The sequence below is a fragment of the Papaver somniferum genome, chromosome 6, assembly GCF_003573695.1.
Source record: "Papaver somniferum cultivar HN1 chromosome 6, ASM357369v1, whole genome shotgun sequence".
In the NCBI taxonomy this organism is placed as follows: Eukaryota; Viridiplantae; Streptophyta; class Magnoliopsida; order Ranunculales; family Papaveraceae; genus Papaver; species Papaver somniferum.
The window spans coordinates 74,658,473-74,670,250 of NC_039363.1; the positions used below are offsets into that span (position 1 = coordinate 74,658,473).

General features: G+C 36.9%; 1 protein-coding gene across 1 annotated transcript; it reads left to right on the forward strand.

Annotated features, from left to right (window-relative positions):
- Window positions 1-6,454: 6,454 nt before the first annotated feature.
- Window positions 6,455-11,517, forward strand: LOC113290937 (probable galacturonosyltransferase 12). Its single transcript, XM_026540520.1, has 3 exons — window positions 6,455-6,476; window positions 10,854-11,209; window positions 11,314-11,517. The coding sequence occupies exons 1-3, from the start codon at window positions 6,455-6,457 to the stop codon at window positions 11,515-11,517; spliced, it is 582 nt and encodes a 193-aa protein (XP_026396305.1).
- The last annotated feature ends 261 nt before the right edge of the window (window positions 11,518-11,778 follow it).

The following is an 11,778-nucleotide window of genomic DNA, read 5'->3' on the forward strand; positions in this document are numbered from 1 at the left end:
AGTAGTTCTAACAAGATAAAAGTTTTTAATTCAAAGAATTTCAACCCAAAAATATTTTGCAAAACTAAGAACTGCTAAAATCTACTAACTGACGAAATTTAAAAGTTTCTAACAACATATTTTCCAAGTCTAACATCTGTTTGTGGCTAACAACATATTTGCGAGTATAGAATTTTTTCTAATCCTAATGACTGCTTTACACATCTCTAGATGGATCCGAAAGAATCTTGTATAGCATGCTTCCTCTCATGCGGTTCAGCTTGTCAGTCCACCATAGCATCATAGTTGAGGTTAATTTTTTGTCAAGTGGTTTATTCTTCATCCTGATCTTCATGTAATTGCATACACATGGAAGACAGTCAGGAATTGTACCTTGTGGGGGCGCATTGAGATTCTTGGCATTTTCATTCATCCCAAGAGCAAAAGGACAGCGGAGTCTCAGTTCTGTAGTAATTGCAAATGCATATTTCTTGGCTTGAAGAAGGTGTTCACCCTTGAGTTCCTTAACGTTTGACGAGTTCATGTAGGACCAAGGATTAGAGCTCCTCAAGTCATACTCCAACAGTGTGTAGTGTGTGTTGTTGTTGCACATTGGGGCGAAAAGTCTGACTGCATCGTTCTTGTACTTGACATACTCCTTCGCAAGCTTCGGAATCCAAAATTTCTTGAATTCTTCGTAATCCTTCAAGTAAGAGATCTGCAAAAACCATTTGGAATGTCAAACTCACATTTTTAATCAAAAGTTACAAATGAACAAGTGATTATGTAAACAGAAGTTACACATAGGGCCTTGGGTTTTACACTGGAAAAAAAATCTTGAGTATGTTATCATAATCTTACAACATATACTACACATTATAAATGCAATAAGATTTTAAATATATCGAAGTACTTACGTATGCTTTTGGCGACAGGAATATCGCCTTGTCATACTTGCTGTTAGAGTTCATCTTCGTCCTCAATCTGCTAATGTAGAAGTCGATGAATTCTGACTCCAAGAAGGATTCTTTCTTTGTAAGTTGTATCATTAGTTCTCCAGATATATCAAACAGCTCGCTACCATCTTCTTTGCGTTCCATCCAAGTAATGTCTCTGCATTACAAAGAAGTAAACTATTATCAATCAAGATAACAGAATCAAGTAGTAAAATACAACAATCAATAACAGAATCAAGCCTACTTGGAGTCAAGCTACTTACGTTTTCGGATGAGTATTGAAATATTCAAGCACTTTATTCTTTTTCTCTCCTTCCAGCCTTTCGATAACTTCTGAACCTTTCACATCGTTTCTCATTGTTCCATCATCTTCTTCAGCAACCTCATCCATTCTATCTTCTTCTACTTCTGGAACTGCGACCATTTCTTCTTCATTAGCTGTCTTCTTAATCCTCTTTGAATTTCTTTGATATTGTTTCAGATCTTGTGTTGGGATTTTTCTATTCCTCAGCACACGTTGTTGTATTAATGATGGTTGCCTTTCTCTTATTGTATTCGCAGCTTCCTTCAGTAACTCTCCTGCAGGTTTTGGAGTTTTTTCTAATCCAAGGCTAAAAACGTTTTCCTGCGTTGTAGCTGCGCAAACAAATATAGGCAGAATCTCAGTAAAATTAGCACATGTATGTAACTTAAAGTTACACAAGCCAAAATAATAATGTACTGTATGTAACCTCAAGCTACACATGCCTTTTACAATGTGTAACTTGAAGTTACACTTCCATTACAAACAAAACACACTGTATGTAACCTCAAGCTACACATGCCTTTTACAATGTGTAACTTGAAGTTACACTTCCATTACAAACAAAACATAGAACGGAAGAGTGGTTACCAGTTGAGGTAGGTTCTGCATTCTCCGTCACTGCGGGTCCATGTTCAGTTTTGTTAATGTTGCTGACGATCTCATCTATCATTTCACTCACTTCAACATTCGTCATATCATCAGGGTTAGCTCCTAGTTGCACCAACCTGTAGGTCTGAGCATTGTCAGGCTGTGTTTGCGGTGTTGTAGCAGTTATCACCATGGAGTCCTCAAACTGTGTTGAAGCAGAACTGTCATCAAAAGTTCCAGGAGTTGGCTGAGTTGGAGCAGTCATAACCAAACTGTCACCAACAGTTGCAGGTGTATCCTCATTGACTTTTGCAGTAACATCATCACCTACGGCTTTTGCAGCTACATCATCACCTACCCCATCCACAACTCCACCATCTGCAGCTTTCTTCTGTGCCTCATCCGTAACAGGTGTCTCTTCAACATCTTTCTTCTGCTCCTCATCAACATTATTTGTAGGAGTGGGCTTTTGCTTTGCGACAGGCCTTTTCTTTGGTGGAGTCTTGCAAGTTGTCACACTCTTCATACTCGAACTATATGTCCTGAGTGGTCTTTTGTGCCCCTCTGCAGCAGTTTGAGCTTGCAGAATTGTTGGCGTATTTCCAGCTGCAAGGCTCATACATGGAACTGCACAAGTATTGAAACGAGAATTAGGATGATGATGATGATGTTAAATTTTTTTAATAAAATTTCAAGAAGAATATATCATGTGTAATCGACTGGCTTGGATAACTAATATGTGTAACTTCATGTTACACATGAATATGGCATGGATACCTAGTGTAACATGGAGTTACACATGCATCTAACTAGTGTAACCAGAAGTTACACATGCATGTGGCATGTGTAACTAGGGATTACACATCCATATGATCAGTTTACTCAATATTTATTAAGTCTAATCAAGTTAAACAAGCAAGTTAAAAATGAACAAGTAAAATATGAAATTAAAAAGGTTCAAAGACCTTAGTGTCAACTAATTGGGTACCTCTATCAAGTTAAAGAAGCATATTAAAAATGAACAACTACTTACATTCTTCATTGAAGGAAGTTTCCGCGTCATCTTTCTCTTTCTCTTGCTCAGTACTTCCATCTCCTTGTTGCTCTGTCTCAACTAATTGTAACTCTTCTTCTTCATGCTCAGTAGCTCCATGCTCAGTACCTCCATGTACATCATCTTCATGTTGCATAAACTCTTCCTGGGTCACTTTGTAAGGATCAATACCCATTGCTTGCATAATTTGGCAACTAAATTTGTGAACCTTGAATTCCGCTATTCCTGAAAGGTCCCCTTCTGATATCCCTTCTCTTGCAATTGCATACACTGCTTTAAGCATTGCTTGCTTTTCTTGCAGTTGCTCTTTCAGATGGCTATTCTCAATAGTTTGCGCTTTCATCCAACTTTGCAGGTCGTCCTTGCTGGGTACCACGGTTGATATACCCAGCTGCTTCTCAAGCTGTGAAAACTCAGCCACAAAGCTAGGAGTTGGCTGCAATTAACAGATGGAGAGGTTAAAAAGAGATTTCAAAAAACAGTTGAACATTCTAAATATACATTTTTCGGTTGTATGTGTAACTTAAAGTTACATAAGCACATTTTATATGTGTAACCTATAGTTACATAAGCACATTAGATATATCTAATGTAAAGTGGATATGTGTAACTAAAGGTTACACATATATCTAATGTAAAGTGGATATACATATAAAATGTGTAACCTATAGTTACATAAGCACAGGATATATATACAAACAGGATATATATGTTACATAACCTATAGTTGCATTCACTTGTGTTATCTTTTGCATGTGTAAGTATAAATTACACAAGCACATTTAGATGTGTAACTTATAGCTACACATGACAATTTTGATTACATCAAAGTTTTATCTAAATTACATTACCATAAATTTACAAAACCTAAACCAACTGACATATAACACTTACCGAAAACTGTGTCATGTCTGTTTTCCAAATGTAATCAGAAATCTGGTATATATCCCATCTCCCAACCCTCGGGATATCTTCCTCGTGGTTCTCAACTTTCGGGATTAATCCTGCTGGCGTGTGTTCAGCAAACAATAACTGCAACATATAAATTTTAATTAGTCGATTGAACAAAAATATCCATCACGTAACACTAAAACTGCTGGAATAGAAATTACACACAAGCTTTTTACCAGTAGGTATTGCACACAAGCCTTCACATTTGACAAACAACTAAGATTAGTATGAATCTCTTCAAACAAGTGCTCGTGTATTAAATCAGGCCACGACATCTTGAGCACCGTATCATAAGTTTCAACGATACTAAGATATTTCGCGTTCACTCCATTGGCATTTTGGTCGCCAAAAAACAATACACAGCAAAGATAAAGACCTATCAGGCAAACTAGATCCTTTTCATCAACTTTCTTTCTTTTCCCACTTTTTCTCCTTTTTGCCATAAGTTGTTTTATCTTCTCTAAAATGTTTGTCTTAGTCACCGTCGTCTGATGCTTTGTAGATTTGATATCGGTGAAGTATTTGCTGTATAAAACATTGTCAGTCAAATCACTAGGACAATAGTACTTTAACAGCTTCTGACCCTTTCTGCTTCCAATCCTCTGCATGCAAAATATACCAGCCATCTTTGCCGGTGTAGACTCTATAATCTTATCATCAGCAAACTTGAATGAACATGGTGTCTCACAATCCATGTCAAAGCAGTTCAAGAGCTTCAAGACGCCGTGTTTGTTGGTAGTTATCTGTCTTGTTGTAGTTGGTACAGTTGTATCATAGTCATCGTAATACATCATTACGAGTTCTCCGTAAGCAGCTCTCCTAAGATATCTATGAGCCCTATCAGTCAGTCCTATAGGCTTTATCACCTTTACTAAATCCTTTACTGCATTCAACGACTGCCTTAGGTTTCCTGTACACATCACACACAAAAATAGCATGAGTCAGTATGTTGTGTACTTATCAAATACACTCGTTTTTAACTACAAAATGAAAATCATGTTACAAACTATGTTTATTTTCCAAGTACACAAACTGAATCATTCTATTCTGTGTTGTGTAACCTTAACTTACATGCATATGAAGGTTTAAAGGGGTCATTTTTTTATGTCCAACTATAATTTACAAACACAATACAGTCATAGGTTATATTTTTGCATGTGTAACTTTTAGTTATCTAGGCAATTGCCAAATCAGTTATGTTATTATGCATGTGTAACTTAAGGTTACACAGTCAATTGGCAAGTCAGTGATTAGATTTTCAATGTGTATCTTATAGTTACACAGCCACTTTGCAAGTCATTGGTAACATCTTGAATGTGTAACTCACAGTTAAGATGTGTAACTACAAGTTACACAGACACTTCTGCAAGGCTCATTTGTATGTGTAACTACAAGTTACACACTCAATATACAAACCACAACATAGTGGTGAGATTTTGAATGTGTAACTTAAAGTTACACAGGCCCTTGTTTGCGTAGTTATACATTCAAAAGCATCACTTACATTAGAAACTTTTAAATTTCTTCAGTTAGTAGATTTTAACTACAAGTTACACACTCAATCCTAGACATTCTACAAGGTGTAACTTTAACTTACACATGCATATTAATGAGTAACTTTAATTTACACAACCAATTTTCTATGTGTAACTACAAGTTACACATCCTAAACACAACCAATTTTTTATGTGCAACTACTAGTTACACATCCCTAGGCAAGTCAGTGGTGACAGGCTCACTTGGTATGTGTAACTATAAGTTACACAATCAATATACAAACCACAACACAGTCAATGGTTACATTTTGAGTGTGTAACTTATAGTTACACATGTCCTTGTCTGTGTAATTACATATTCACAAGCATTATATGAGAAATAAACATGAGACCATGACAACAATAGTTTTCACAACTTAGTACATGTAATTGTATCATCTTTTCTAGGGGGATTCATTTTTCCTTTCACCATTTTTATTCCAAAAGAAATTTGATTCTGAATCTGCAGTTGATGTAGTAATAAAATCAAGTTAGTTGATTGCAATTCAACTTAGAGTTTCTAGGGTTTTCAAACAGTAACATCTCAGAAATGAAATCCACTAAATCAATCAGTTATATCACATCCATGACTTACCTTTGTTTCTATTTAATCAGTTATTTCATGGATTTTATGCACAAACGATTGTTCTCCTTCTCCGATCTGTAAAATTATCAGTCAGAATGAGTTATGTTTGTTGTAATCTTATTACAAACCCTAGTTCAGAAATTTTCGACCCACGAATCAGTAACAACAGGAATCAAAACTAACAGCTTCAAATCAAAACTTACCTAGTGATTAATCGTCGGGGTATTTCATCAACAGGAATCAGTAACAACGGCGATTTAGGTTTTGAATCTGAAACTGAATCTGAAACTGTTTCTTTTGATTTTTTTTGGTTTTTGAATCTGAAACTTTTTCGATCTGTTTCTATGATTTAGGGGTTAGCAAATGATGAATAGTTTTTGATCTCGATCTTTGTTTTGGAACAGATTTCAGGAAGATTTCTTGATTTTTTGGTTTTTTTTCTAGATTTCTTTCTGTTTCAGGTGAGTGAGATTTGTTTTCTCTCTCCTTGGAAATGAAATAATGGCGTCTGAACGAGAGAAAGGTAGGTGACGCCTCTTATATACTTGAGGCTAATTTAGTCTTTTCGCTTTTATTAAATTTATTTTTTAATTCAGGGCCTACTAATAAAACTCTTTTATCTAGGGGCCTCATATTATGGGTTATCCATGGGTTGGGCCTGAGCCTAATTTCCCGATTGAGGATTTGAATCCGATAACATACACCGAAATCAAACTCATACAAGAGAAATCCTTGTCCGCTGCGACTTACGAATAAGTCAGAGTTCATCCAGTCTGAAAATGTTTTTGTTCGTCATTCCCTCGTCATGGACAATCCCGAAACATGATCCGTTCATGATTTTCAACTGCAACAAGCTCGAAATGATCAAGATCCATCTGCAACACAATACTCAGTTTCCATTGATACTTCAAAGACCAGCCGCACACAAGCTGACATACCTGCGCCCAATAAAGCAAACCAACAAAAAGTGGTGATTGCCACTACCCCCAATTCCCAGCTTCAAAAGTAGTAACAATGACCATCGTCCTCAAAATCCGCGTCTACCGTGAACTCATCATCCAATTGTCATCCGAAGAGATCGCTACCGCCAAGTCAATAAAAACTATCAACCCCAAAGATGAAAATTTCAAAACGACATTCATACCCACACAAGAAAGAAGATATAATACAAAGAACATAGTGAGATCGGAGAACAACCGAGGAATCAGAAAATGTAGATGCAATACGAGCAAAATGATGAAACTAGAAAACAATTTAGGAACTGGATCATTCTTGTTCAAAAGAAAAAGGGGTGGGAGTATCTATCTATAATGATACCAATGAAATAAAGAAAAATAATGACAGAAGCCAGCCTCCACGGTGCGCCCCTCGTTACTATACAAACATGCCACAGCATGCATGGCGCCTTCAAAATGGTCAAATACCGCTCGAAGCATGAACAACAGCCGACAAAGGTACAAAACCTCCGGAGCGAGGCGATCACTGGTCTATTACGATAAGTGGCTAAAATGCAACAAATCTTTGATTGATAAATCCGTGGTATTTTGGAGGGTCAATCGATTACATGAGACAAGTTACTGAGTCCGAAAGAAAAGAGAGGGGGAAGAAATGAGGAAGTCAATGATGAGGAACAAACCAAGTGAAAGACCACTTCCTCTGTTGTTTCCTCGGGGCTTCCAACTCTCGCATACGAGACTGCATCGGAAGAAATTACAAAGTTATCATTTTCACAGCCTTCGACAACCAGCCTCACTTTACGGAAGCGTGAATAAAGAATTTTTATAGTAAAGTAGAAGAATAGTTGAGAAAATCTAATAAAGAATTTTTGTAGTAAAGTAAAAGAATAGTTGAGAAAATCTCAATATTGGTTGATAATAATAATATGTGTTATCACAAAGGACTTGTTCCCTATTTATATAACTCTAATACTCAAACTTGGAAAATAAGAAATCCCTATATTAAATAATGTTCTAGAATTAAATAACTTCTAAAAATAAGAAATACTACTCTAAATTAATTAAACTCTAGAAATAATAATAAAATTATTAATTATAAATCTAAAGGATGTCCTACATCAGGCCCGCCATCTTGAAAAGCAGTCGTCTTCGAGTTCACCAAATATTGTAAACGACCCGCCCAACAAATAATATACTTTGAGTAAGTTGATGATTGTAGAGTAGAACACCATAAAATTAATTGTTGAACACAAAAGTTGATGTCGATGTTGACAACACTTGGAGTACTAATTATCTGGCAATACTTTTGACTAACGAAAATATTTTCGCATAGCTTTTGATTTTTAAGAAGAATGGCATTAGGCGACTTACAAGAAGATGGTGTTTCCGGTGTTGATATTGGAGAAACTTCTTCAACTTTTTTTTGTTCATAAGAGATACGACAATTTTCATCTGTTTCACCGTTAGGAACACAAACATCACTATAAATAGGTATGAATGGTGATTCTATAATTGGAGAAGAAACCGTTGGTGTCAGAGCAATATGAGCATTCTGATTGGCTTCATCGTCGTGAGGTTGATGTTTACCGTTGCGATTAAGAACAAGAGCAACCAAATTGGTAATTGGGTCTCGACTTGAGCATCCGTAAGTTTTTGTTGGGACTCTGCAATATCACGTATAAGATCTTCAAAACTAGGGCGATTGTCTTTACCACTGTCATTCTCTTTGCCTGTCATGATGAAAAATAAAAATTTGACGAGATAGGAAACTGTTTAGGTTACGGCGACAATTTAAAAACCGACGAGTATGAATTAATGGGTTGTATATGGAGTAATGCACGTAGGGAGATGGAAAAAAGAATAATACTACTGGACGGGAGGAGATATAATTATGGAAACAGCAATGATACACGTACACCAGGAATGTACCGTGATCTGCACGCCAGCGGCTGTTAGGGGATCTCTGGGAGAGGTTTGCACGGGGTGGGATTAATAGTGGGACCTATCATCTTTTTTTTCTCTCTCACACCAACACTTCGGTGCACATCACGGTGATAAAACGGGGTACACCAAACAGTTTCGTTATGGAAAAGAAAGAGTTGGTGGACTGAATGATTAGAATAAGACAAGACAGATGTGGAAGGGTTTTGCTTTGTGAACAGATGGGAATCAAAGAATATAAGGAAGATAAGAAAAGAATCAATGGACGGAGGCTTGGTTTGGTTTACTGTTTTTTAGCAAGGGAAAAAGAATAGAAAAGTGGGACAGAGACGGTGAAGTTTGTGGAGGAAGGACGTGATGGAATATGAAAGTGGGGGTAGTTCGAGAGAAGGTGGGTTTATTGGTGGTATCAAAACTGAAAGGGAAAAAAAAAAGGAATGAAAACCTAGGAAAACAGCGACGTCTACTTATATTTATTTTTATTTTTTTTTTGTAATTGAAAAATAAAGGATAGTTTAGAAGAAGAGATGCGGACATCTCGAAAGGTAGAGAAGGGACTAAAGGGTAAAGAAAATTTAGAAGAAAAAAATAAGAGGACCGTAAGCCGAAGCTCTAGATGCCATTTAATGCGGAACGGAAGCGTGAATAAAGAATTTTTGTACTAAAGTAAAAGAATAGTTGAGAAAATCTCAATATTGTTTGATAATAATAGTATGTGTTATTACAAAGGACTTGTTCCCTATTTATATAACTCTAATACTCAAACTTGGAAAATAAGAAATCCCTAAAATAAATAATGTTCTAGAATTAAATAACTTCTAAAAATAAATAATTCTAAATATAAGAAATACAACTCTAAATTAATTAAACTCTAGAAATAATAATAAAATTATTAATTCTAAATCTAACGGATGTCCTACGTCATTTTCTCCGGCATCAACACAACTCACTACATGTTGCATCCCCAATATCAATATAAGTACAGCTTCGGAGACCATATGCAACAACACGGGAGAACCACCATACAACGGAGCACAACAACACGGGAGAACCACCATACAACGGAGCAGATCATGAAAACTGGACTTTACCGATAATACCAAAGATTGGTATAAAAAATGGTCGATGATTGACAACTAACGCAAGAGCAAACCACAGAGCGATAACATATCATCTTGAGAAAATATTGGGGGCTAAGCAAAGAAGAAGTTATACTGGGACTTCGAGAAGGAAAAGAAACAACTGTTTTGTTTACTATCAACTCAATGTTGAGATGACGGAATCAACGCCAACGACACCACTTCGGATCATACCAATGCTACATGATGGGATACCAATCTGGAGGCTGATGCCAAGTAGAAAGCGTAAGAATGATAACGAGTAAAATCGAAGCCATCATCTAAATGGAAGAACATCACAAAATGAAAACCTGAAACGACTTCAAACTAACCCACTAGATACAGATCTCATATAGGGGGCTTCAGCTGATATAAATCCAAATCTGAAGCCACGACCGAATAAAGAGCTTTTGGAAGAAGGTGACAACGGAAGAGAACATTCCCGATACAAGCTATGACTGCTTGCCAAGTCTGTAGGCCTTGACAAAACAGTCAGGGGGCTAATGTGAACAGGGGAATCTGACCATGAGTCGAGGACACGAATGGGGGGCTTCGGGTATTAACGGAAGCCACCATTAGCAGAGCCGGGGTCACTAAGGACGATGGTGTTATTTGAGTAGGCTGCCCCAAAGACAGGGTGCCCCGACGAAGATAACTAGTGGGTGCCTAAATACCCCCACATGTAATAGTACATGTGTACGGCTAATAATAGAAGACTTACTAAGAAAGGTATCAAAGTACACGTGTACGATACTTACATGTCAGGCTTTACCTATAAAAGGAGGAATTCCTCCTAGAAAGAGTTAGAGTTCTCTAGATAATTGTATTGTGTATTGGGATTAGTCTCCACATTACCCTGTGATATTTATGGGTGTTTACACTCAGTCCTTGTTGCATCTCTTGTCCGCAATGCGTTGCGTCCTGAAAAGGTTTTCCTTCACATGATAACTGATCGGAAGACATATTCAACCATGCACGCCTGGTTCTCTTTGCACCCTTTAGATCCGGCTACCATTGAAGTTAAAGGGATGCACCACTTTGATTGGTTCACAAAAGGAAAAGTTCCAATATTGGAAGCCATGGAAAAGGACCAGAAAGTTAGGTCACAGTTTAGAGGTGGATCGTCCGCAATTGTCAATGAAAATACCACTGAGAAGCCTCGTGCCATTTCGTCCAAGCTTCAATCTCTCAGTCCCAAGTACAATTCAGCAATGAATCACCTTCGTATATATTTACCTGAGGTAATTGTTACTTGAATTCATTCATGATTTTGTCTTTGAGTCCACTCGACATAGTTCAAGTGTTTGAAATGTTTAACTTCTGACTAAAGATTTAATTGTTTCAGTTGTTTCCTAGCTTAAACAAGATAGTTTTCTTGGATGATGACATCGTCCTTCAAACTGATCTTTCACCTCTTTGGGATATAAATATGGAAGGCAAAGTGAATGGAGCAGTAGAAACATGTAGAGGAGATGATAAGTTTGTAATGTCCAAAAGATTCAAGAGCTACTTTTTTTTTTTTGGTTTTGACACAATCAACTGGGTTTAAGGAAAACCCAGAACCTTACAAACTAAACAAAGAGAAACTAAAAAACAACAAAACCAAAAAAAAAAACAACTATCTATGGTAGACCTTTCGGCTACCATCCTCTTCAACAATTTTCCTCAGTATACTATCAAACCTACTTGGATCAACTTCAACAAAACTTTCAGCAGGATGAATATCAGCCAGAAGGTCGGCTGCCCTGTTTGTCTCTTTATACACATGTGAGAACCTTACTCTCTCAAAAAGCTTTCTCAGGTGACCAAT

What these genes read in the sequence shown, in the direction of transcription:
- LOC113290937 (XM_026540520.1), top strand. Translation starts at nt 6,455, where the DNA reads ATGGCGTCTGAACGAGAGAAAG. An exon ending in GGCGTCTGAACGAGAGAAAG is followed by an intron (nt 6,477 to 10,853) that starts GTAGGTGACGCC and finishes GTTTACACTCAG; the next exon opens with TCCTTGTTGCATCTCTTGTC. An exon ending in TTCGTATATATTTACCTGAG is followed by an intron (nt 11,210 to 11,313) that starts GTAATTGTTACT and finishes TAATTGTTTCAG; the next exon opens with TTGTTTCCTAGCTTAAACAA.